At 39.6% G+C, this 27,235-nt stretch overlaps 1 protein-coding gene across 1 annotated transcript in view; it reads left to right on the forward strand.

The window, feature by feature from the left end:
* ANKFY1 (ankyrin repeat and FYVE domain containing 1) overlaps window positions 1-27,235 on the forward strand; it is a 36,670-nt gene that overhangs the window by 4,838 nt on the left and 4,597 nt on the right. The window contains exons 3-21 of the mRNA XM_075264859.1: window positions 5,266-5,384; window positions 6,844-6,979; window positions 7,239-7,362; window positions 10,302-10,451; window positions 10,707-10,872; window positions 10,947-11,151; window positions 15,070-15,138; window positions 16,259-16,458; window positions 17,237-17,334; window positions 18,814-19,039; window positions 19,593-19,691; window positions 20,198-20,351; window positions 21,020-21,188; window positions 22,142-22,260; window positions 22,879-23,035; window positions 24,036-24,236; window positions 25,128-25,304; window positions 25,484-25,631; window positions 27,052-27,142. Coding sequence (XP_075120960.1) covers window positions 5,266-5,384; window positions 6,844-6,979; window positions 7,239-7,362; window positions 10,302-10,451; window positions 10,707-10,872; window positions 10,947-11,151; window positions 15,070-15,138; window positions 16,259-16,458; window positions 17,237-17,334; window positions 18,814-19,039; window positions 19,593-19,691; window positions 20,198-20,351; window positions 21,020-21,188; window positions 22,142-22,260; window positions 22,879-23,035; window positions 24,036-24,236; window positions 25,128-25,304; window positions 25,484-25,631; window positions 27,052-27,142 — 2,808 coding nt within the window. The remainder of the gene's footprint in view (window positions 1-5,265; window positions 5,385-6,843; window positions 6,980-7,238; window positions 7,363-10,301; window positions 10,452-10,706; window positions 10,873-10,946; window positions 11,152-15,069; window positions 15,139-16,258; window positions 16,459-17,236; window positions 17,335-18,813; window positions 19,040-19,592; window positions 19,692-20,197; window positions 20,352-21,019; window positions 21,189-22,141; window positions 22,261-22,878; window positions 23,036-24,035; window positions 24,237-25,127; window positions 25,305-25,483; window positions 25,632-27,051; window positions 27,143-27,235) is intronic.

A 27,235-nucleotide genomic window follows, 5' to 3' on the forward strand; every position in this document is an offset into this window, starting at 1 on the left:
GGCTTAGTCAGTAACAGCACCATGGAATGTGCCACGATTTTGTCATTTTAGTACTGCAGGTGCTATATGTGCTAGCTTTTTCTAGTGTTCATGCCCCATAGCAGTGACTTAAGAGCATTTATATAAAATATAAATAGTGTAGATGCCATGTAGCACACTGAAACATGTGTACGATCTGCACTGAGCCATGTATCTGACGTATTCCTATGCTAATTGTAATTGTTTTCCTCCTAAAAATGCAGGAAATTTAGAAAAAATCACAATCTTCAAAATGTTCTGTTTTTCAGACAGTCATACCAACGAAATACATTAATATTAATTTATTTTGGACGTTAGAAGGCTTACACATGTAACTGCAGTTTTCCAAATTTACAAAGAAAATTTCTCAAACTCAATTACTAGGGGATTATAAAGGCCTATGTATTAGAAACCCCCATATAGCACCCCATTTTAAAACCTGCACCCTTCAAACAATACAAAACTGCATTTGGGAAGTTTGTTAACCCTTTCATGGGAATTAAACATTTCAGTGGAATTAAAACAGTATGGTGGTGAAATTTAGACATTTCAGTTTTTCTTTAATAATATGTTCACTTGGCTCTTAAAGTAACAGATTGAGAAAGAGTTAAAGAGAAAATGCATGTCACAGTTTGTTATGCAATTTCTCCTGGACAAAGAAATAACCCACATGTGGAAGTAAACTGCTATTTCTTCACATTTGAAAATTTTGCTGGAATAGTTTTCAAGTGCCATGTCTCTTTCACTGAGCCCCCTAAAGTAGAGGTAAAGTGGAAACCCCCCAAAGTAACCTCATTTTGGAAACTACGCCCCTCATGGAATTTATCAAGAGGTATAATGAGCATTTTGACCCCACACCTGTTTCTTAGATTTTACTAACATTGGAATGTGTAAAATACACTTGTAAAATGTTGTATGGGTACATGGCAGGGCTCAGGATGGAAAGAGCGCTAATTGGCGGTCAGAGGACAGATTTTACTGGAATAGTTTTTGAGTGCCATGTCACATTTGCAGAGCCCCTAAAGTACCAGTACAATGGAAACCTCACAAAAGTGACCCCATTTTAGGAACTGTACCCCTCAAGCAATTTCTCAAGGGGTACTATCATTTTGCGCCCAATAGTGTGCCCCAAAAATTTATGTACAAAATGAAATCGGTGCAATTAGATTTGATGATTTATATGTTACTTAGGGTGTGTACTGTCAGTACTGTGCACTGGGCAGTGTCTAGTAGGAACAGGCATGGTGGAACTTCAATCAGACGTGGACAGTGCAGGGCTCAGAAACACACCCCTGCTCCTGCCTGACACTGCTCATCTAACAGCACAGACCCTAAATAGAATATGAGGTACCAAAAGTAACTGTTAGGCATGGTGGGGGGTTACAATCGGTGGAGCAGTGCCTGTTAAGTAATGCAAAGAGTTGGGCTTGGTGAAGGTCTGTAGTAATACTGCACAGTTGAGATTGGTTTCCTGAATTCTACCGTACTACTGTGGCAGAAGCATGGTGTGCACTCAGACATTTTCAGTTGTGTTATATAGAACTGAGCTCTGATTGTGGGTGTTAACACCTGGTCAAACATATCTGTGACATCTAAGGGTTTTTCTCTGTATTTGGTGGCCCTGTTTGTTGCCTCTTTTTGCACATAGTGTGTTTAGGGGGTGCCAATGGCCTATGTGTCAGCCCGTGTTCTGCTCAGTGTCCCCGGTTCTGATAGTGAGCATGCATATTGAATAGTCTGCATAGCCTGACATGTGTATTCATTTTCACATCCTATTGGTAGTAGATTAAAACAGTTGTGGGTGAAAAATCTTGACTGTTCCCTTATTTATACTTAATAAACTTCTTGAGAGGTCTAGTTTACAAAATGGGTTAATTTATTGGGTTTCTATTGTGCTGTTACGTCAGGGGCTCTGCAAATGCTACATGGCACCTGAAACCAATTTCAGTAAAATCTGCCCTCTGAAAAGTTTGTGTTCCTTCCCTGCTGTGTGCCAATACATAAATTTACATCCACATCACATGTTGGGCATTTCTATCGTTGGGAGAAATTGCCTAAATTGTGGGGTGCATTTTCTTATCAAAAATTAGGGGTTAATTCTACATTGTATATATAAGAATTTAATTTAACATTTTCACAGTACGATTTTGTGAAATACCTGTAAGGTCAAATATGCACTATACCTATTGATGAGTTCCTTGAAGGGTCTAGTTTCCAAAAGGAGGTCACAATTTGGGGGTTCCCACTGTTCTGGCACCTCAGGTGCTCTCCAAATGGGAAATGGAAACTAATTGTAGCCGAATCTGTCCTTCAAAAGCTCAATGCCACTTTTTTATTTTTTTAATTCTGCATCCTGCTGTGTGCCCATATGTCAGTTTACATCCACATGTGGGGTACCTCAGTAGTTGGGAGAACTTGCATAACATATTGTGGGATAAATTTTCTCCTTTAACCCCATGTGAATGTGTAAATTATTGGGCTGAATGAATTATTAGCAAAAAAAAAATTTAAATGTGTAAATTTCACCTCCATTTTGGTTTAATTTCTGTGAAAAGCTTAAAAAGTTAAGATGATAATTTTTATATCTTGTTTTAACTTATTTAAATGAGTTTCTAATACAGAGGACTTTCAGACCTAAATTAGTCCCTTGAAAAATGGGTTATGGAAATGTTCTTGAAAGTTGGTGACGTTTTTTGGAATGTTTGTGAACTAATTTGGTTGGTATGACTATCTTTATTGAAAAACAGATAATTTCAGACTTTTTAAATTGCATATTTTATAAAAAAAAATGTTACCAAATTTCACATTTTTTCATAATTAAACATAAAACATATCATCCAAAATTTACAAATTACCGGAAGAACAATGTGTCATGAAAAAACGGTCTCAAAATCTTTGAGTTAAAGTGTTCTAAAGTCACTACATGTCACATTTGACAAATGGAGCGCTGTCAGTAAGTCAAAAACTTGCTGTGGCGGGAAGGGTTAAGCACGATTTACATACCGCTGGACAAAGGGCCACTGTCATTTCACAAAACCTCAGTCATTTTGATAGGGTTCTGGTACTGAGCGGTGTGTGCTCACAGATACTCATACAGATGCAGCAGAGATAAAGCATACTTCTGCATGTTGGTTAAACTGCTGCAGCGTGAAGTCTTTTCACAGAAAACAACCGAAAAAAAGCAGGCATTGCAAAATATTTTTCCAAGGAATTTTCATTATTTTTTGTCGTCTGTGATGAAATATCACGCTGCAGCAGATTAGCCAATTGCAGAAGTTTGGTTTACTCTGTTACATATGTATGTACATATGAAACCCATAATTTGCAATGAAAATATCACATGCTGTCTGTTGCAAAAGCAATATCTTATTTTTCAACTTTTTTTCAGATTTTAAAAATAGCTGGTTTCTCATGCAGCCCTGTACTTTTTATAAGTGTGCCCCACCACAATATTATTGCTGTAAGGAACAGAAGTGCAAGAGCCATATTAGTACTCAGTGAGGTCATTGGTTGCATCTGGGTCACAATGGATCCGTCACAGCATTTTGACTTCCATTGCATATGAAATCATCAAGAAAGTTTGATCAGACCTGACATTTCCCAGTCCGCAATTCATGTGCCTTTACCAGAGATGCAGCTCAAAGTTTCCTATGAATAAACCTGAGCTATTTGTGTGCCCTAAGAAACAAACCATAAAGTTGTCTCTTGATAATTTTCATGACATCCATAATGTACGAGAACTAAAACCAATGTAGAAATCTGGCCATATTTGAGGTATGAGATCTTGGCTATATGTAAACATTGTTCATATAGATACATGTATTGCTTTTCAGGTGCCAGCTATGATATGACCTTTGTAGTCTTGCACAACTTTAATGCAGTGTGTTCCTTTATCTTCATTGGAACTGACAATGTGACTAAGTCCTTTAGTTTGAATATATCCGCATGTTTTGCAGAGTCTACTAACTCGTATAACTATGCATTTATTGCTAAGTTAGTTCCTGTGTGTAATTCCGGGAAAGGATCTGTTATCAGAGGATGTGAGTGAAAAGCTCATTTCCCTGCAGTGACTGCAGTTTCTGGGGTCTCCCGATTTCTGCATTGGTCAGATTTCCTGCTATGTAACTGGGCACATTCCTGCCATTTGTGTCAAGCCCTGTATTTTTCACTGCAGACTATCATAAGTCCCAGCATGACCTTTCATTCTTTGCAGTATGATTGGAATCATATTATAAACCTGGGATATTGGAAAACATAGTACTTAGAAACAAGCTTTTGGTTCAGACAGTCTTAACTAATGTGTAAAGCATACAAAGGGGTTAATAAGTGTATTTTATATTATTGCTGATTGTCTATAGCGCAGCCACATTGTAGTCATCTTTCATAGTTCTGCTTCCCTTGTCTTCATCTGCCTAGTAGCATTACTTTGACATCTGTTGATAACAGATAACAAATAGTTTTGCCCTTAGTGGAGTATGAAATTAAAACTTTATGATGAAGTAATAGCTCAGGCTGGGTTCACACCAGCACTTTGTTTTCTTTCGGGTATTCCGTCCCCATATCCGCTTGAAAACGTGTGGAGAGAAAAGTCCTGCAAGCACTCCACATTTTTCGGATGGAAACCCTGCAAACCCCATTGTAGTCTATGGCGTCAGTGGGTACCCACTTTTTAAGAGGGTTGAATTTCCGTTTTTGGTGTCTCCAAACTGGTATGATCTTAGTCAGATAGTTCTGTACTTTAGTCTTATCGTTAGTAGCATGCCAACATGAAAATAAGTAGTAAAACCCCAGCGTAACCAGCTAGAAATATAATTATATCCTGCTACTATACTGTCATTAAAGGGGTTGGCAAGGGTAGGCAACCTTCGGCACGCCAGCTGTTGTAAAACTACAATTCCCAGCATGCATGCTTACTCCTATGGAAGTGAATAGAGTATGTTGGAAGTTGTAGTTTCACAGTAGTTGGAGTTCTGAAGGTTGCTGACACCTTCCCTAAGGCCTCTTTGTGAGTGGAGCACTGGTGTGCATGTATGACTGGTGCTCCATTCACTTTTATGGGGCTGCCAGAGATTACAGTCCCAGCGGTCCCATAGAAGTGAATGGATCACCTGTGGATAGGGGGTAAGTCTGTAATGAACAACTCCTTTTAGTGTGGAGGGAGAATTTCTTTAGCAACTGAATATACTATGTAATTCATCTGACTGAAGAAATGATGAGCAGGTCTTTTGCTTTATTTCTGTGCCTCAGTGATCTTAAGATAAAAGTTGGAGACCAGAACATCAATGCACACAAGTTTGTGTTGGCTGCAAGAAGTGAGGCCTGGAGTCTGGCCAATTTGGCAACTACAGAGGAACTAAACTTATCAGGTGAGGAAACTCTTAAGTTACACTCTACAACACTACATTTGGTTTAGAGTTTGTTCAAATGAGCCGGCTGTATACTCAGACATGAAAGAGTACATATTTCACAGCCAGTAAACCTCTCTAGGTAATCTGCTTTCACAGATCACTCATAGGCTTGAGTCTTTTGAGGGAACATGGGCTGAGAAAAATTATCTGTTCTATTATTCATTCCAAAAAACAAATCCAAAAACAGAAAAAACACTCGTGTGAATAGACCTATTGACTTCAGTGGGCCGATGTACTATCTGTGAAAAAAAAAATGGATAGCAAGCGGTTGTGAAACCCTATTGTGTGAATAAGCTCCTAGCCGTGTTTCTACTTTCTAAGGGCCCCTTCACACGGAGTTTACGCTCCACTCATTCAAACACGTATACCCAAGCGCTTTAAAACACATCCCATTCGCTTCAATGGGAGCGCGTGTAAAGCCGGCTTTACGCGCGCTCCCATTGAAGCGAATGGGATGTGTTTTGAAGTGCTCATGTATACATGTCTGAATGAGCGGAGCGTAAACTCCGTGTAAAGGGGCCCTAACAACGTAAAATGAATGTCTGACCTAGAATGCCTAAAGAGGCAAAAATCTGTGCTGATGAATTATATCCTTATCATTTTCGCAGAGCTCCAAATGCACGGCAAGTGGCCCATGTGTATGTTTATACATTAAACTCAATAATAACAATGTCATCTCCAAGATTCTTTCCAGTCGTTGCTATCTAGCATACCATTTTTTATATCAAATCTACAGTATTTTGATGCCAAATAAATATATATTTTGAAAGGATCACAAAATATTATGCCTAAATATCACATAGTTATAAAGGGATGGAGAAATTACGGGGGCTGTCTTTATGAGAAAACTCCTGTCCATATGCTCTTTTACGCTAGGTTCACACTAGCGTTCACCTTTCCGTTCTGTGCTTTCCGTCTTCTTCATGCCAGAAGTCGGAAAGCTCAGACCGGGTCCAGCCGTGAGCGGCGGTGAGCGTTTTATGCTCTCCGCCGCGAAACCGGATTTTATTATCCGGACACAGAGTACTGCATGTCCGACTCTGTGTCCGGATTATAAAACCCGGTTTCGCGGCGGAGAGCGCAAAACGCTCACTGCCGCTCACGGCCGGACATCTCTCTCACCCATTCAAATGAATGGGTGAGAGAGACTCCTGCAGGTTTCCGTCTCCTGCCTCTGTTTTAGGCAGGAAACGGAAACCTGCAGAACGGAGTTCACAACGCAGATGTGAACGAGCCCTTAGGCCAAATGGACATCATAAAGAGTTGGTCTTCTGCTGATTCATGTATTGCCAGTGAAAACTGAGTTAGCCTCTTCTATCCAGTCTTTATCACTACTGCTGGAAATTGATTTTGCTTCTCTCTGATGTTTTCAATTGAAAAAAAAAACAACTTTCTAAAATCCTGGATCTGTCCTCAGATTCTAACCCAGAGGTGACCATGGCAATGCTTCGCTGGATCTATACTGATGAGCTGGACTTGCGGGAGGATGATGTTTACTTAACGGAATTGATGAAGCTTGCAAACAGATTTCAGCTTCAGCTTCTGAGAGAAAGGTAAATTCTTCCGTCAAGTGTTATTTTCTTTATCTTTATGTTGGCTCCCTAGTTTTTCCCCAGACAACATTTATGTACAATAATCAGGAACCTGCTATGGTAATAATAAATGATGTTGCTTTTTGCATAGTAAGTTTGTATCGTGATATTATGTCAGCATCTGGGGTGGACAATGGTAAAGTGATTTTCTTCCTTTCTTGGAGTGTAACTATGATAACCTCTGCTTTTTGGGTCACAAAAATTTTTTTCTCTGTGGCAGGTGTGAAAAGGGTGTCATGTCACTAGTGAATGTGAGGAACTGTATCCGTTTCTACCAGACAGCAGAAGAACTCAATGCCGCCACCCTATTAAACTATTGTGCCGAGATCATTGCAAGTCATTGGGTATGAAGATATTGCTTATTTTTTATTTTTCTTACTTTTTTTTTCAAGTTGAATGATTAGATCAATTTGAGTTCTATATATATTTATTTAATAAATTATTTGAAAAGAATCTAAGGCTAGGTTCACACCTTCAAGCAGGACTTTTCAATCTGCATCTTTTGGACAGAACCCAGTGGACCTCATTATAGTCTGGGGGTAACCGCTTTTTAAGTGGATTAGGATTCCGTTCTTCGAGTCTGGGGAACCTAGTGTGGACCTAGCATAAGGCTTCAAACAACTTTAGATTTTCTGGAAGCATTTGTGTGATTAATTTTGGCTCCTTTTTGCAAACTCTTGTATGTCTTTATTTCTCTATCAGATGAACTTTGTTACCAATTTCTCACTCAAGTACAGGAGTATGGGCTTTTGTGTAGTACAAGGAAGCTGAGGCTGGGGGCGCCACTTCAAAAAGTTATATCTCGAGTATTAAAACATAGGACTGTGTCGTATAAAAGATGAGATTCTTATGAGATCCAGAGAGATCATCAGTTGAAAACACAGTCTGGTTTAGGAACATTTGCACATACTGTACATATACCAGTCCTGATTGTGTTTTCAGCTGATGACATCTCTGTAAATAATACAGGTAGAGCTTGAAAAATGTCATGGCGGGAAGGGGTTAATATATATATATATTATATATATATATATATATATATCCTAGATTATAAGCCGAGTTTTTCAACACAGTTTTTGTGCTGAAAAAGTCCGCCTCGGCTTATATTCGAGTCATTACGGTAATACCGTAGTTACAGACCCGGGGGGGGGTGTTACAGTAGAGATGCCCTCCGCTGCGGGGAAGCTGCAGGCGCCGCCATGCCCCTGGAGAGAGGAGGGAGCGAGCACGACCGCGCTCTCTCAGATGAGGCCCTGAAGCACTGAGGGAGATCCCTGACCGCCGGCAGGAGCGCGTACCTGCAGGAAGACCTCGGCCGGCCGCCGGCAGAAGCGCTGAAGGGAAATCCAGGCAGCCGAGTCTGCCGGGGATTCCCCTCAGTGCTTTTGCCGGCAGCCGGCTACAGTTCCCCATCAGGTCTGGCGGCCGAGGTTCTCCTTCAGGTCCGCCCCTCAGTGCTCCTGGCGGGGATTCCCCTCAGCGTCTCTGTACAGGCTCTCTAGCTGCAGTGTTTTTATTTTGCAGGCTGCTCTATGCAGCCTACAAAAGAAATCACGATTTTTGTAATGTATTGCAATGCAGTAGCATTGTAATGCATTGCATTAGTGATCAGACCCCCTCGGGTTCAAAAATTCAAATCACTCCCCCTTCCCTAGAACACATATAAAACGAATACTGTGAAACACATACATGTTAGGTATCCCTATGTCCGAAAACGCCCGCTCTACAAATCTATAAAAATATTTTTCCTGTATGGTAAACGCAGTAGCTGGAAAAAAAGTTGTCTAATGGCCCCTTCCCTGAGACAGTGTTTTTTTTTTTTTTTTTTTTTTTTTTTTTTTTCCCCCCCACTTGGAATTCAGTCTGACTATAGCCAGACTAAATATAGGGTATCTGCAGTGCTCCTATTCCGTCGGGAAGGGGTTAATAGAAGCACAGCAGATACCCTATATTCAGCCAGGCTGAATTCCAAATGGGGATAAAAAACCCAGCTCAGGGAAGGGGCAGACAGACAACCAAAACACCCTTTCCCAGCATCCAGCAACTACTGCACCCAAAAACTCTGACCATTTTAATTTTTCAGCAGCTGCTGCATTTCCCCCCTAGGCTTATACTCAAGTCAATAAGTTTTCCCAGTTTTTGTGGTAAAATTAGGGGCCTCGGCTTATATTCAGGTCGGCTTATACTCGAGTATATGCGGTATATATTTTGGATCTTGCCAGTCCTATAGGATCTACTTCCCTATAAAAAGACTCTCAGAGGCTACGTTTTGGTGTTGTACCTCTTTTTGAGAGATCGATGACTGCTAGGCATGTCTTTACAATGCACTCAGCAAGGGTTTCCCAGGAATGTCACTTCTAGATTGCAACATTTCCAGTTGCCAGATTTATCACCAATCGATTGCTTATAGGACCAGTTGGTGCACAAGCTTTGGCAACATATGAATATGTGAGTCCAGCTGCCATATGGAACCTTAATGCCTCCGTGCCTAGCTTATCTCATCTTCTGTGCAGGCTAGTGTTGGCTTATCCGAGTACCACAGCCTCTTTTCAGTTATACAGTTTTCCCCCAATAAACGTACATATATCATCATTGCATTTACACATATGTTTCATTTGATTCCAGCAACATCTCCTCTGTGAATTTAATTTTTTTTTTTTTTGTCAATGAGTGTGTGTGCTTGTATAGATATACAGGAAAAAAGAAAATGATTATAATACAACACATCTATTTCATGTTTGGTTTACTTGTTTTGTATGCTGATCAACCCTAACATTTAGAACCTATTAACATAACTGCTGTGTGCTGCATGTGATCCATGGAATAATAAAGTATTCTCTATTCTATTCACGGATTGGACAGTCAGGTCTTTTTTCACAGACCTCGATCAATTTGTGATTAATGGGTCAGTGATAAAAAACAAAACAAGCAACTCATGTAGTGGACACAGTTGGTTTTTGAAGTTGATATGTTGGAAGTGGGAAGAATGAGCAATCTTCAGGTTCTGAACAACTTTGGCCGTGGCCAAATTGTGATGTTGAGACACTGGGTCAGAGCATTTCCTAAAGTATGGGTGTTATGGGGCATTTCTTATACAGGGGCACTTATACATGTTGATGCAGGTGCAATAGTCTGTCACTGTGACTGTGTTAAACAGTAGGCATACTTTCAGACTTTCCTGAAGCAATGACAATTAACATGAAATATATAGCATCTGCTGATCATGTATATCCTGCAATAGACATCTTACTATAATTGAATATTTTGTTTGGTTGAACTTTAGGATGACCTGAGGAAGGAAGACTTCAGCTCAATGAGCGCTCAACTGTTGTACAAAATGTTTAAATCAAAGACCCAATTCCCTTTACACAAAGCAATTAAAGTGGAAAGAGAAGATGTTGTTTTCTTGTATCTGATAGAGATGGATTCCCAGGTATGTAATATTGTGACCATGTGGATAAAATACTGGATCCAAAGTCAATGCAGGGTGTGTAATAAAAAAATAAATAAATAAATAAATTATACCATACCAATACCATATTATTAGTGCAGTTTGCAATCCTATGATGAGCCTGCATTAAACTGTTGATCAGAGCGCTTCATAAATCATACAATTTCCAGCTGCCATTAGACTACAGATCAATATAGTAATATTAATAATAATCGTATGTAAACAATTTTGTTTCAGTTACCTGCAAAATTAAACGAACTGGACCAAAATGGGGATCTTGCCCTGGATCTTGCGCTGTCTCGGAAACTAGAGAGCATAGCCACCACTTTAGTTAATAGTAGGGCAGACGTTGATATGGTGGACAAGAAAGGTTGGAGTCTCTTGCACAAAGCAATCCAAAGGGGTGAGTAGATAACTTTTTATCTTGGATAATAATATAATATAATACATGTAATAATGTTTTAATTTGCTTTGCAGATGATAAATTTGCTGCCAATTTCCTAATAAAAAATGGTGCACGTGTAAATGCTGCTACAATTGAGGAACAAGAAACTCCACTACATCTTGTAGCTGCTTGCGCAGTGAAGGACCACTCTCTGGAAGTTATGTCTGATATAGCACAAATTGCTGAGGCACTTTTGCATACAGGAGCTAATCCCAATATGCAGGACTGTAAAGGAAGGTAGGCTTATGCTTTTTTTTTTTTTTGTTTTTTTTTGTTTTTTTGTGGGGGGGAGGGGGTAGTTAAAGGGCTTGCCAGTTTAAGTTATAATGTACTCAGGTTAAAGAGTGTCTCGCTTTGCAAGGCCTTTCCTTTCTTACAATAGACAGACAACCTATTGATGTCTACAGGCATTGGCGTTTCCCCATAGATTAAAGCTGATCACTGTGGTTCCCGGCAGAGAGATACTTTGTGATTAGCTTACTGTCTTGGATCCTTTTAAAACATAGACAATCCATTTAACAAAAGTTATAACTCAGTTTATTAATTCATTAACATAAAAATACTATCAGCGGCTTAAAATTTTCATTTTCCTATTTATTATGTTTAGTAGCACATGTATTCTGATGTCATACAATGAAAAACCTCTTTCAGCATGGCAGAAGCTATATTAACTTTATAGGTAGCGTTAAATAGCTAAGTGCAAATTCATCTGAACTGAGCTGAAAAATACTAGTGGGCGCAATTAAACTGCTTGATGTAACAAGTTATATGAAGAGTAACGCACTGACAGTAATGGGCATCATACCCTTCCAATCTTTCTGCTGCTTTCAGTGTTAGTTGTTGTGCAATTAGTGAGGCTCAGAATAAAAATGTGTACATACCGTATTTTTCGGACTATAAGGGCTAGTTCACACGTGGGCAAAGGGGAGGTTTTTGACAGCGGAATTCGCTTCAAAAACCTCTCCTTTAACATGGTGGTCTATGTAGACCACTAGCTTTTTTTTTCCTCCTAGCGTTTTCCGCCTGAAGAAGCGACATGACCTTTCTTCAGGCGGAAAACGCCTGAAGAATTGCATAGAAGTGAATGGGAGGCGAAAACCGCGCGGTAAAAAACCGCGCGGTTTTTTGCACACAAAAACCGCGCGGTTTTTTGCAAAAAACCGCGCGGTTTTCGCCTGCAGTTTCTATAGCACATATAGGAAAAAAAAACCTAGCGAAAACCGCTAGCGAAAACCGCGTCAAAAACCTCGTCAAAAACCGCGCGGAATGCAAAAAACAGCGTCAAAAAAACTCCTCGAGGTTTTTTACCTCGCACAAATAAGCTAGGCGGTTTTCACGTGTGAACTGACCCTAAGACGCACCTAGGTTTTAGAGGAGGAAAATAGGGAAAAAAAATTTTGAAGCAAAAACTGGTAAAATAATATATGGGAGTTGTAGTTTTGCAACAGCTGCAAGGCCACATTGACAGGTGACCCTGCAGCTGTACGGGGATGCATAGAGTGTTTTTTTTTTGCGGGGCCAGAAGTACTTTTTAGTTATACCATTTTGGGGAATATCTATTGCTTAGATCACCTTTTATTGAAAAAAAAAACCGGTGGTTTATGATATATGATTTTCTACTTTTATATATATATTCTAGGGACAGGAGGTGATTTAGAACTTTTATTTATTTCATATTTTTATTATATATTTTTAAAGCTTTTTTTTTTTTACTATTTTATTCCCCCCCCCGGGGCTTGAACCTGCGGTCACTTGATTGCAAGTCGCATAGACGGCAATACAACTGTATTGCCGTCTATGGGACATTCTGTGTATTAGTATTACGGCTGGTCATAGACCCAGCCGCAATACTAATATATAGCAGTGACAGGCCTGGGAGCTCATTAGGCTCCCGGCTGTGACCCGAACAGGTCGGCTCCTGCGATATCGCCACGCAGGAGCCGGCCTGCAACTTCACAGGTACGGGGCCGGTGGGGACCGGCCCCGGGGGAGAAGGGGCCGCTGATACTGACCCGGCATCCGCTGTACTAGAGAGGCGGATGCCGGGGAGGGATAGACGCCGGGGCCTGAGACATCGCTGCCCTGCCCTGCAGGGCATCACTCCTCCCGCTGCTGGCTTCATGCAGGGCAGAGGAGCGCAGCGATGTTTCAGGCCCCGGCCCCTTTAATGGCGCCTATCACTTGCCGGCTTCCGCCTCTCTATTACAGCGGATGCCAGGCGCCACATTCGGCCTATAAGATGCACCCTTCTTTTCCCCCCAAATTTGGGGGGAAAAAAGTGCGTCTTATAGTCCGAAAAATACGGTAATGTTTTAGCAACAGATTTAATATTACCAATGCATTTCCATAGCAACAGCAAATACTAATATTACTACCGTGTGATGTTTCTACTAGTGGATGGGCAGCAAGTGCAGTGCCGCTCCCAATAAAGTAATACCAGCAGTGCTGAACACATTCCCCATCTTCTGGCACCCAGAGGCTGCTGCAACAGCTGATCTGTGCAGGGTCTGGGTGTTGCACCTTCACATGTCAGATACTGATGACCTATCCTGTGGAAAGGTCATCAGAATAAAAACTCTTATTTGGGGCTGAAAAACCCCTTTTAACCACTTCCGGACCGCCCATAGACTATATACGTCCGGGAAATGGTTGCCTAGTTCTGCCAGGACGTACCTGTAGGTCCACCAGAACACAGCAGCTGCACGGAGACCGTGTAGCTGCTTTCACTAGGAGCCGGCTGTAACTTCAGCCGGAGCTCCCAGAGATATAGCAGGGCAGATTTATTACCTCCCCTGCTATCTCGCTGTGTATACAGCACTCAATGAGCGCTGTATACATGGCTATGGACGCAGCCATAAATCAGCTGCCCTCTGACCCGGCAGACACGTGATCTGTTGGGCTCAGTGTCCTGCCAGAGCTGCTGGGTCCTACAGGACTCAGATCAGCTCTGTAAACCATGTAGCAGTGTGCAAGAAGTTGGATTTCTCCTGTACCTGAGGTTAAATGTAGCAGCCCCAGTTATAGGAGAAATCAGCCTCCAGTACAAAAAAAAAAGTGATCAGATGTCCCCAAAGGTCTCTTATGACTTTATGGGGACACAATCTGGAAAAAAAATAAAATAAAAATATAATAAAGAAGTTTTTTAAAAAATGTAAATAAAATAATAATAAATAAATAATATGCTAATAAAACGCCGTTATTAAAGGTTATAGCCCCACCCCCGACGACACCATACAAAATAAAAATTACCGTAACGGAGAGGAAAAACTATTTTATAAAGTTTTTCAGTGACACTTTGTGTTATTTAAATTTAAAAAAAAAAAAAAATTGAAAACCAGACACAATTTCCCTCCTATTTTGTTTATATTTTCCCAGATATAAAAAAAATTAAAACACATTCGAAAATAAAGATAACATAAAAATAAAGCCCTATGTGTCCCTGAAAAAAGACGCAAAAATTAGTTGACTGAGACATACGGGAAAAATGTTACAGCCCTCAAAACCGCACATACAAAATAAACCTAAAATGTGTCTGGTCCTGGACCACAAATTGGCCCGGTACTGAAGTGGTTAAAATAGAACTTCAACAAAACTTTTTATTCTCTGGCCAGTGAGAAAGGTTTATGATGAAAATAGTAATGCAGGTAATCTTCTTTATGTATTTGTGAGTTATTCACTCTTTTCTGATCCACAGCGGTGTCATGTGACCATCAATGAGACTCTCTGACACGGCTTCTCCTGTGTAGACAGTCATTTTCTAAATTCACGTCTTTATGAGCCTTGATGTGATTCTCATAGGAATAAATGTAGAAACTGACGTCTTGTGCACACATGAGGAGCGTAGAAATAGTGAATAACTCACAAATACAGCCACCGATAAAAAGATTACCTGCACTACAATTTACATCAAAAGCCTTTCTCACTGGCCAGAGACTAAAAAGTTTTGTGGGAGTTGTACTTTAGTCATCAGAAATAAATGCTTGACTTAAGTGAGCCACTTGCCAATAGATCAATGATGATAAATAAAAGTCTAATTGTCGTTTCACTGTCCCTTTTTTGGGGGTGAATGTTTTTCTTTATACAGTCATATTTTCTCAAAGTTGAAGAACAGCTAAACATGGATTTATGTAAATTTTTGTTTCTCCTTCCTTTCAGGACTCCTCTACATAGAGCTATTCTTTCCAGAAATGAATATGTGTTTAACCAGCTGCTGCAATGTAAACAGTAAGTAAAAAGATTGGTTGCCCAATTTCAGGTTCTATTCTTTCCAATCCTTCAAACCCCTAATACCACTTTGCAGCCACATAAGGCTATATTCACAACAATTTTGTGATACGGCGGAGGAATATGTTTTTTTACTGGATTTACACTATTTAGCTTCCTTTGTATGATCCTTTCCCAGGTGCAGGCTGGAGCTGCAGACCTACTTTTTATGGTACAACATTTGTAGTCAATACCATTATATAGTTGCATGGTACTTGTTACCCTTACATAACTTTTTTTCACCGATGTGTGGCTGAAAATTAATCACCACAGAGATGAATGAAGAAACCTTCGTGTAGAGCCACACTGCAAAAAAAAAAAAAAAAAAAAAAAGCATCAAGCTTAATTTTGCCAAGGCCCATGGCTCACACTGATCAGTGTGTAAACCTCCCAGCAAAAAAGCTGAAACTGCTTCATCTTTCCACTTCGGGTTCCGGCAAGCCCATTTTTAAAGAGGTTTATGAATTTAAGGTGTAAGACTATCTTAAATTACTCTCCATATTCCTCTGTTTGAACCTGCCCTAAAACTTCCTACTTCCACTGGATCCCCACAAGGACAATCAGTACTAAAAGAGGGAGTGTCAAATGGTTGGATTAAATAGCTTATTATACATGTATGTTGTTGTTTTTTTGTTTTTGTTTTTTATTTAAATTATATGTTTTCTCTCTGTATTTATGATTTTGTGATTTAATGTCCTATTAAAAAGGACCTTTCACCACCTTCAATAAGTCCAACTCTTTACATCCTGTAGTAGGTACTGTTCCAATGATTCTGGATTTTTTTCTCTAGTTCTCACTATTTCTGAGCAATCAATGCTGTTAGTTTTGGTACCGGAAACCGCCCTCCTAACTGCACTTTTGACATTACAGAAATTGCAAATCGGCATCATAACTAACTTCTCTTTTTGCTTAGGAACAGTGGGGCCTCGCAAAAAAAATCAGACTATGCTGGAATAAGTGGAGTGTCAACATATTTTACAGATGGTAGGCAGTAGAATTGGTGGAGGTGGTGAAAGGTCCTCTTTAAGATACCAATTAGTAGGTATACTTTAACATTGTTTTGTTTTTGGTTTTTTGTTAGATTAGATTTAGAACTGAAGGATCATGAAGGAAGCACGGCTTTGTGGCTTGCTGTTCAGTACATCACTGTTTCCTCTGACCAGTCTGTGAACCCTTTCGATGACGTCCCTGTTGTAAATGGAACTTCATTTGATGAGAATAGCTTTGCAGCTAGACTTATAAAACGCGGCAGCAACACAGATGCCCCCGACACAGTAACAGGTAAACACAAGAGGTTTGTATTCTCTACAAAGCTATGTATTCCATTTATAATGAAGATTTTTGCTTTTACACTTTTTAATATTTTCTTTGTAGATACTGAATTTGCTATGGACTTATCCATAGTTATTATCCTTATTAGGGCTCGTTCAGATCTGCACCCTGGTCTCTGTTTTGGAGGTGCCCAAAACTGGGCAGGAGACGGAAACCTGCAGTCACTTTTCAAACCCATTCATTTGAATGGGTTTGGAAAGTGTTCGGCCGTGAGCACCGCTGTGTGTTTTGTGCACTCCACGGCGAAACCGTTTTTTTAAAACTGGACACAAAGTCGGACATGCAGGATTTTGTGCCTGGTTTAAAAAAAACTGTTTAGCCGCGGAGTGCACAAAACGCTCACGGCCAGACACGGTCTGCCAGGTTTCCATCTTCTTTCGGCAGAAGACGGAAACCTGAAAACGTAGATCCGGGCGCTGGTGTGAACCCAGTGTTATTAGTTATTAATGCTGGGCATTATGTGATGTGTACAAAGGCTCAACATCACATTGCATTTACAGAGAAACTGCAGGGCTCCATTACCTATAGTATAACTATAACACGTCTTTGTAAGCCAAAACTGTAACAGAAGTTTAGTAAATAAAACACTAAAATTAAAACTCCTAAGGCCTGAGTGCTGTAGTCTTTCGGCATCTGCTGTGCGAGTCCTTCTAAATAGAATTTGTTATATATATTGTAAAAACAAAATATAATGGACTTTTTTCCCCATAATGTACATGTTTCCTAGGAAACTGCTTGTTACAACGAGCTGCTGGGACAGGCAATGAAGCTGCTGCTCTCTTCTTGGCAACTCATGGAGCTAAAGTCAATCATAAAAATAAATGGGTAAGCTATGGTACATTTATTATAACAAGTCATGGCAATTATTTAGTATACACTCGAGTATAAGCCGAATTTTTAAGCACAGTTTTTGTTCTGAAAAAGCCCCCCTCAGCTTATACTCGAGGTAAGCGGAAATTTTTTTTTTGACCCGCCGCAATAGTAATGTATAGAATCTCCCATAAAATAGTGAAGAAAAAAAAAAAGTTTTAAAAAATATAATAAAAAAATAAACTAGATAAAAGTTCTAAATCCCTCCTTTCCCTGGAATACTTATAAAAGTAGAAAATTACCGTGAAACACATACACATTAGGTATCTTGTGTTTGAAAGTGCCCGGTCTACTGAATATAGGGTATCTGCAGTGCTCCTGTTCCGTCAGGAAGGGTTTAATAGGAGCCCTGCAGATACCCTATATTCAGCCAGGCTGAATTCCAAGTGGAGGAAGAAAAAAACAGTTCTCGGGGAAGGGGCAGATAGACAACCAAAACACCCCCTCCCCTTTCCCAGCACCCAGCAACTACTGCACCCAAAAACCATTTTAGTTTTTGAAATTTTCCAGTAGCCGCTACATCTCCCCCCCCCCCCCCCTCAGCTTATATAAGTTTTCCCAGTTTTTTTAGGTAAAATTAGGGGGGTCGGCTTATACTCGGGTCGGCTTATACTCAAGTATATAAACTTATTTGTGTGTGTTGATTCTAGCTACTCTTTGGCTTCTGTTCACATTTAGGTTTTGTTCAGTTTTTTTAAACTAAACTAAGTAGATTAAAAAGAATGAGAAGTTAGAATCCTGTCCTTTTACACATTTTTCCCTTTATGATCATTCCCTGCATTTAGCTTCAAAATTGTATAAAAAAACCTGTTCAAAACCAGAATGGCCAACCTTCTATGTATATGTTGATAGGATTTAGCGTGTGTGTATAATCATTGGATGAAGTAAGTGATGGTAGAGAATATGGATTTGTTCTTCCAAGAAGTCTTCCTTTCCTTGGATTATAATAGTGAAATATTTGTTTCTAATTGTATTATCACAGTATCCATCCTTTTAGTATGATAGCTTATTGGAGGCAGTATAAATATGTGGCTTGTGTCTTATCCAGAACACTGCATGATTCCTAAAGATAATATTCTCTGGTTGTAGTATTCAGCATTCCATAGTATAAATGTTAACTGGTACCAAAGCTTAATGTACTCATCATTACTTTAAAATTAATATATTGTAGGACATGTCACATTTCCTCATATTTAAGGCCTTCTAAACAATACGGTTTGTGGATAAGACTGTGTTCACATCTGTTACAGTGCTGTATTTGACCTGTTGGATAACAGACCCCATTGATGTTATAATAGTCTGCTATTTTTTCTGCAGTGATTTCCATTATTCTGACAGCAAATCCAACAGCATTGCAGACAGAGGCTGTTAATGGAAACTCCAACTCATATTTGAATAGAGTCTTAATTCTTGGTTATATTATTATCATTCTAGGGGGAAACGCCGCTACACACAGCTTGCCGACATGGGCTTCCCAACCTTACTACAGAACTATTACAACAAGGAGCCAATCCAAACTTACAGACCCAAGAACCCATTCCTGTACCTAAAACATCACCACCAACCAGTCCATCATCCAGCACTTACTTACAAACACCACTGCACATGGCAATAGCTTACAACCATCCAGATGTTGTGACAGTCATATTAGAACAGAAAGGTGAGCACTCCCCCTAATGGTTATTGTTAGTATTGGACGTTTTAGTTTACTGTGTTTATTTTTTTTTTTTTCCCTTTAACCCCTTCCTGACATACACCCTACTATTATAAGAACAGCCGCCATAGCCATCAGGTCTGTGCTGTAATGTATATGGGAGACCTGGAGCTAATGCATGCGATCAGTCTACTCTGATCGTGGGCATTGTTAACTGTGAACGTCTACCCCCGCCTCCCCACCCCTCCCAAGTGTAGAAACTGCCCCTGGGGACAGTCCTTTTCCATTGCAGGCCGGCTTCTTTTTTCTAGCTTCCCAGTACATTGTATCGAATAATAAAGGTATGATTATGAAGAAAAATGTATCCCGCAAACATTAATCGTGAACAGTAAGATAAAAAAAAGTTATGGGGCTTGGAAGGCAGAGAGTCATAATGAAAATTCAAAATTACCACCTGCAGGAAGGGGTTAAACTGTTTACTGTATTATCTTGTTTGCCTGTTTTTTATTGCAGTAATTATTATGCAGATATATAGGTAATTTCTCTGTTTTCCTTAAAGCCAATGCTCTACATGCAACAAATAATCTTCAAATCATTCCTGACTTCAGCCTGAAGGACTCAAGAGAACAAACAGTATTGGCACTAGCCTTATGGACAGGTAAGGTCAACTGAGCAATACAATATACTAAATCAGCAATTTGTGGGGTCACGTTAGTGGATGTTATTGCATGTGTAGTTTTATTACACCATCTTAAAGAGGGCCTTTCATGGGTTTGGGCCCATGCAGTATTATATACCGCTGGAAAGCCGACAGTGCGCCGAATTCAGCGCACTATCGGCTTTTCCGATCTGTGACCCGGGTAAAGAGCTATCAGTATTGGTACCGTAGCTCTTTACAGTCAGAAGAGCATTCCTGACAGTCTGTTAGGAACGTCCTTCTCCATAGCAGCGCCAATAGTGCTGTACAGTGTGAGCGAGGAGGAACGCCCCCCCCCCCCCCCTGCTCACACAGCTCGTCCATAGACGAGTTACAAGTTATAACAAATAGAGAGTAGTATTTGTACAGAAAAAAAATATCTTATTTTAAAATCTTCAAAGTCCTAACTAAACTCTTATTTTTTAATTATTTAATGGCAACACTGACACTCCTGGCTTTGCGTTTAGGTATGCATGTCATTGCTGCACAATTGCTTGGATCAGGCGCCTCAATCAATGACACCATGTCTGACGGACAGACTTTGCTGCACATGGCTATACGAAGACAGGACAGTAAGAGTGCGCTCTTCTTACTGGAGCACCAAGCTGATATAAATATCAGGTATGGTTACACTTGTTGAGTGGCTGGTCAGCAGAATGTTAATGGAGAGTGGTTGGTGAAAGGAACACTGTGTCATTATTTGGACAGATACTGTTTTGTTTTCTTCTCTTACAACCCTTTGCAACTGTTTTCATACATCTTAAGTATAGTATTACTAGTATTATTTGAATATACCACAGCATTTAGAGCATATACCCATGATGGTCTGTATGTATTGTATAATCAGCATTGTCTAGTCGATCGTAAAGAAGCACTATAGTAAGGTTTTTTTTTTCTTTTGATAATGAGCCTGTATTTAGTGTGTTGTTGCTAAATAACCTACTGCTTTATTGTGAAGTTGTGATCTCTTTTGGATCACTGATTCTTCTGATGCACAATGTTTTCTGAATGAACAAAAGATCAGACTCACAATTTAAGAAGTAATGATAATAATAAAACAAATATAAGTCTGTTAGTTTTGTGCTGATGCTCATAGACCTGCATTGTGCATTTTTCCTGTTTACACAGAGAGTAAGTCACTGGTCTTAAAAGGAGAACATAGCTTCACAATAGATCTGCCACTAAGTTATTCAATAAGCTTGCACCACACACAGACTCATTTTCAAATGGTGGAGACAAAATTTGGAGCAACAGTGACTGCTTCATAGATGATATATTTTCCATTTTAGGACCCAAGATGGAGAGACTGCACTTCAGCTAGCCATTAAAAATCAGCTTCCCTTAGTGGTCGATGCTATTTGCACTCGAGGGGCAGATATGTCTGTTACTGATGAACAAGGGAATCCTCCACTGTGGATTGCATTGGAAAATGAGCTAGAGGATATTGCTTCCACATTGGTAAGTTAAAACTGTTCTTCAGAATCTTTTATATGACCAAAAATAATTGTTAAAAACAACATAGTCCGTGGTTAGAGATCCTCTAAATATAATTTTAGAGTAATTGAGGGCTTCAGCACTATTTCTATTCAAAGAAACACTATTCCCAGACAGTCCCTTTTACCAAGTGTATATTCTGAAAACTACCCGAAAAATACACCTACACACTCAAGTAATACTAAAATATTAAATTTTATTAAATACTTATTAAAAGCATAAACAAAATAACAATACAATAATCACAATGAGATATTGGGGGATACAATACTCCATTAGTACTGGAGACCAGTTATAGTGTGAGGTGGCGAAACGCGCGTCGGGCGCTTTGTGTGATTAGGTAGGTGTGGGTAGCAGTCTATGGCATTCTTTATTTATTTTTAGTATGATGGGTGTTTCTTACTCTGGATATGTAATGCTTACTCCCTGGGAGAATGTTTATCTCCAGTAGGTGTGGCTCTGAAGTATTTAATTATGCTAACCCCATGTACTGATCTTTTCTTATGCCTGTACATTGTGTTACCCTACCACCTCACACTATAACTGGTCTCCAGTACTAATGGAGTATTGTATCCCCCAATATCTCATTGTGATTATTGTATTGTTATTTTGTTTATGCTTTTAATAAGTATTTAATAAAATTTAATATTTTAGTATTACTTGAGTGTGTAGGTGTATTTTTCGGGTAGTTTTCAATTTATTCTATACACAGGCTAGTATAATTACCTCTGTTGGTGTGATTAACAAGTGTATATTCTGTGTTTTCTAAATAGATTTAAAAGGGTTTTGTTTATTCTTTTTCACACTTTCTCTTTTATTCTGTATATTGCGTGGATCATACATAAGATAGAAAGTGTGCAAGCAACACAATGTGCATACAGCAGTGTCCATCAAGATTCTTTATTTTCCTGTTTCAGGTAAGGCATGGATGTGACGCAACATTTTGGGGGCCAGGCCCAAGTGGATGTCTACAGACTCTTCTGCATCGTGCCATTGATGAGAATAAAGAGCAGGTTGCTTGTTTCCTTATACGCAGGTTAGCTCTATGTATTGTTTATTGCTTTGTTTTATTGAAACTTTCATAATTTTAGCTTATTTCTTTGTATATTCTTGCTACAGATGTCTAAGAAAAGTGAAAATTATCTGCAAAATGGGTGATGTCAAGAAAAAGGGATTTTTGTACTCACCCTAAAATGCTTTTCTCATTGTTTGACTGGGGGATATACCACCTTGGGTATAGACCTGATCACTAGGAGGCGGACATTAGGAAAATGAAGGCTGTTGGCTCCACCCACACAGTCCATACCCTCTCACTGCAGTGCACTCGGGCAGTTTTGTACCACAACAGTAGGAGAGAGCCCAAAAAACAAGAAATACGGAACCAACAACCACCAACTTCTAGCCGACTGTGCATGCTCACTGTCATTTTTTGTGTAGTACGCTCGGTTAAGCGGCCACAAAAAAATGGCCGTGGGCATACTGAGTCTGCTCTGCCCGAGGCCCGATGGCAGAGCCGACTGCTCATGCCTAGAAGTTTGATGCCAGCGCCGGAAGAAGACGTGGAGAGAGGCGTTCCAGACGAAGATAGAAAATATAAGATGCAGCCTACAGAGAAGCAGTAAACATGAAAGTGAAATTTCTTGTTCTCTTTCAGTGGCTGTGATGTAAATAGTCCTAGAAAACCAGGACCAAATGGAGAAGGGGAAGAGGAAGCCAGAGATGGGCAGACACCTCTACACTTGGCAGCAAGTTGGGGATTAGAAGAAGTAGTTCAGTGCCTTTTGGAGTTTGGTGCCAATGTGAATGCACAGGTATGATAAATAAGGTAAACTACAATCTCTGCAATGCACTCAGCTTGCATAGTAAATATACAGTACTGCTAAATATTATTTTTCTTCAATTGTAATTTTTTTTTTTATGTTTTTGAAACCTGCAAAACAAGGCAAAATAAAATGGGCATATAACACTCATGCTACAAAAGAATCAGAAAAGGCAAAAAGGAAAGTGCCAGTATGCCCCCAAGGACGAAAAAAGTATATAGGTCCAAAACCCAGCACATATAAAGACCCATAATGAGCAAGATGCACTGTCTGCAAAAAGTTCAGAGGAAATCATGTCATCGGCAATTTAAAGTTGTACTACCCAAAATATGCCCTTTGGTTCCCATACAGCCTAGCCTTGATCCTCCTAGTTGTTTAGAAGGGCAGTCAGATGTTCCAAAGTGCTAAGCTCTCTGATTCTGTTATACCAGAGACTGGGGGTGGGGTGGAGGTGGATAGTTCTTTGCCTCCAATGCTTAGCTATGAGGCAACGTGCAGAAGGACATATAACAATAGCTGGAGGGTTTTTTTTTCCTCTCAGTTGTTCATTGGGAAAATGAAGAAGGTGCGTGCGGGGGAGAAGTGGGAGATGAAGGCCCAATACTTGTTCATTTGAAATCTGGACCTGGCGCCAAAATGGTTGGATTAGAGGGAAAGAAAAGATGAAATATGTTGGCCCCATGATCATCGCACTGCAAGTGTCTGGTATAGCATCATTGAAGGAATGGAGTATAGCTGGAGTGTGATACCAATGGAACAACACCTTGTAAAGATGTACATGTAGAGGTTTTGGCTGCTCTTCTCTAAACGAAGGTCCTGGAGAGAGTCTCGCCCAGATAACCTTCCCTCTTATACCTCACACATATATGGGTGTCTGAGATATTTGCAGTAGTGCTAAATATTATCGAGAAACTTATTTTTGTTGAACTATAATGGAATAAGTGATTTGTTTTTTGTTAGTGCAATAATTTTTCTCATCTTTGCCTTACAGGATGCAGAGGGGAGAACTCCAATACATGTTGCCATTAGCAACCAGCACCGTGTAATTATCCAGTTATTAATTTCGCACCCTGAAATCAGGCTGAATGTGAGGGACAGACAGGGTATGACTCCGTTTGCATGTGCCATGACATTCAAGAATAACAAAGCTGCAGAGGCCATATTAAAACGGGAACCAGGAGCAGCAGAGCAGGTAATAATTGGATGGTTGTATGTTTTTAGACTTTGTTTTCGGTCCATGATTGCCTTTATCAGAATTCAGAATTATGCTAAACAGCATCCACATGGGCCATAGGAAACCGTATTCTGGTGATACAGTGGGGAACATTCATATTAGTATTTCTGCCAGTTTTTTGGTCTAAAAAGGCGCAGCTTTTGGTTTACCTGTTTTGTACTCCAAAATTGTGCCTTTTTCAGGTTTTTTACACTTGGTCAGAGCCTCCACTTTTAAATTCAATTAAACTAAATTTGCAACAGAAAACTAGTGCACATTATAGCAGACATCTACACCAGCCCTAGCTGCTACTATCACACAGAACACTCCAAGATGTGCCTTAATAATGTTGCACATCTCTTTCTGGGGAAGCCATTATTAAGACTGGTGTACTACACACCAATCTTAATAATTCGACAACCCTGTCTTTTAGGAGTACTTAAGGTATACACTGTGACCTGGGCAGATGTCTCAGCAGACAGGGATTAGATGAGCTCTGACCATTGCCTGTTAGGAATGTTGGATCTTGTGTTATCTACCACCAACTCTAATGGAGTTATTCATTTTTACTTCAATTCTGAGTGTGCTGATAGTGATAATACTGTTGAAAAGTGATCTCTATAGAACAAGAGGTACGAGCCTATTATGAGACTCACTGGCTGGAGTGAAAACATCGAAATTCCCACAAAATAAATGCTTGTTATGACTACAAAGTAGCTACAATGTCCAGGAGAAAATTTAGAATATTTTTTTGAATCCAGTCATTTAGTTTAAACATGTGAATGATTTTTAACTTGGATTTTGTGTCACTTGTATCATTCAAAAATATAAATTCTTATTGTGTGCTGATTTGTTTCTCTCACTTTGTAGGTGGATAACAAAGGGAGGAATTTTCTACATGTGGCGGTGCAGAATTCTGACATTGAGAGTGTGCTGTTCCTGATCAGTGTGCAAGCCAATGTCAATTCAAGAGTGCAGGATGCCTCCAAGTTAACTCCCCTGCATTTGGCTGTGCAAGCAGGATCTGAGATTATTGTCCGCAACCTGGTATGTACAGTGATGTCTATCTATAAATCATGGAATTTATACCTATAGCTATAGTGTATATTCAATACTATTGTTTCTCTTTGGATTGTACTGTTCCTTCTACAAAGCCGTAAATAACATGCTATTTTACAAGACACGAAGTAGTCTAGATCTTTAATGTCTTTTATCTGCTTTGTTAGCTTCTTGCAGGGGCCAAAGTAAATGAACTCACAAAACATCGTCAGACTGCTCTTCACCTTGCAGCACAACAAGACCTCCCCACCATCTGTTCTGTACTCCTGGAAAATGGTGTTGATTTTGGAGCTGCCGATGAAAATGGGAACAATGGTAAGTAAAGACGTTAAAGGGGTTGGCCACTTTCAGACCAATATTGACAAACAAATGTACAATAAAAAGATATAAAATTTTCCATTATACTTTCTATATCAATTCCTCAGTTTTCTAGATCTCTGCTTTCTGTCATTCACTCTGTTACTTCTAGAGGATAAAAGTCTGACCATGGTCATGTGATTTACGGTCCATGGTCATGTGATTAGCACACAGGTGATGCTCGTTATAGTCACAGCAAAGTAATCAGACATCTGTCTGGTAATCAGCTGTGCACCTGTGTGCTCATCACATGACCATGGACTGTAAATCACATGACCATGGTCAGAGCTTTATCCACTAGAAGTAACAGAATGAATGACAGCAAGCAGAGATCTAGAAAACTGTGAGGAATAGATACAGAAAGTATATTAGAAAATTCTGTAACTTTTTATTGTACATTTGTTTGTCAATATTGGTCTGAAAGTGGCCAACCCCTTTAAGGGGGTTCTTGTTATTAGACACCCCTTTTTCTAAGCATAGCTTCCTTATGATCAGCTGGTCACCATGGCTCTGGCTCTTGACCAGTTATCACTAAAGGCAAAGCTCCCTGATTGTTTAGTACATGGGCGAACCAGATTTTACTCTGCCTTAGCAGCTCTTTATACTATCCAAAAGAAAAGGTGTGCGCTCCAAGAGGGGGACCTATCTATGATATCAATTGTGCCCATGTTTTTTTTTTGTTTGTTTGTTTTTATCATCTATCTAAAGGTTGTTTTTTTACTTTTGTACACATTTTACTATTTATAAAGCTTATGTTTATAATAAACCCTAATTTTAAATTAAAATTCTTGATTTTACATTCCTCTTTAAATATACTTTTCCTTTCAGTTGACTCTTCATAAAAAGCTGTCACGTGTGTACATCAGAAATATCACCATATTAGGCCATTCTATGATTTGTACATGGCACTTTAGCAGTTTTCACATCTGTAGGCCCTATTACTAGTTCTCCGTTGTCTCTGAGCTAGTGGGTACAGACTAGCTGCTGTGGGCTTTTCTCCTTTTAGCAGTTTTTCTGTGCCATCCCCTCTGTATAGACTTCTATCTAATATTATGTGTCTGAGCTGCTAAGAGGTCTTTACTGAAGAGTGAACTGTGCAAGCAATAGGAGGGAATAGGAAAGTAGAGAAAGGGGTCTGTGATGAGATATATTTCAGTTTTTGTTTGTTTCACTTGTACAATTCATTTATCAAAAAAATTCAAAAAATTGAAACAACGGGTGCACTTTCTAGCGACATGGTAAATATATAGTTTACGCAGTTTTCCAAGTATTTATTAGTCGTGAGCCGTCAAACTACAGCCAACTTATATTCATGCTAGTTAGACTAGTCTCATCATACATTACAAGCATTACTGACTGGATTTGTTCTTGCTTACAGCACTTCATCTGGCAGTAATGCATGGCCGCTTGAACAATATTCGCTGTCTTTTAACAGAATGTAACGTTGATGCAGAGGCACTTAACTTAAGGTAAGTAATCAGTATTTATTGAGGTCACTTTTCAGGATAAGGTGTCTGTGTATATGAAAGATAACACTGTCTGCTAAAGGCAACATATAAACC

Source organism: Leptodactylus fuscus, chromosome 2, assembly GCF_031893055.1.
Source record: "Leptodactylus fuscus isolate aLepFus1 chromosome 2, aLepFus1.hap2, whole genome shotgun sequence".
NCBI classification, from domain to species: domain Eukaryota; kingdom Metazoa; phylum Chordata; class Amphibia; order Anura; family Leptodactylidae; genus Leptodactylus; species Leptodactylus fuscus.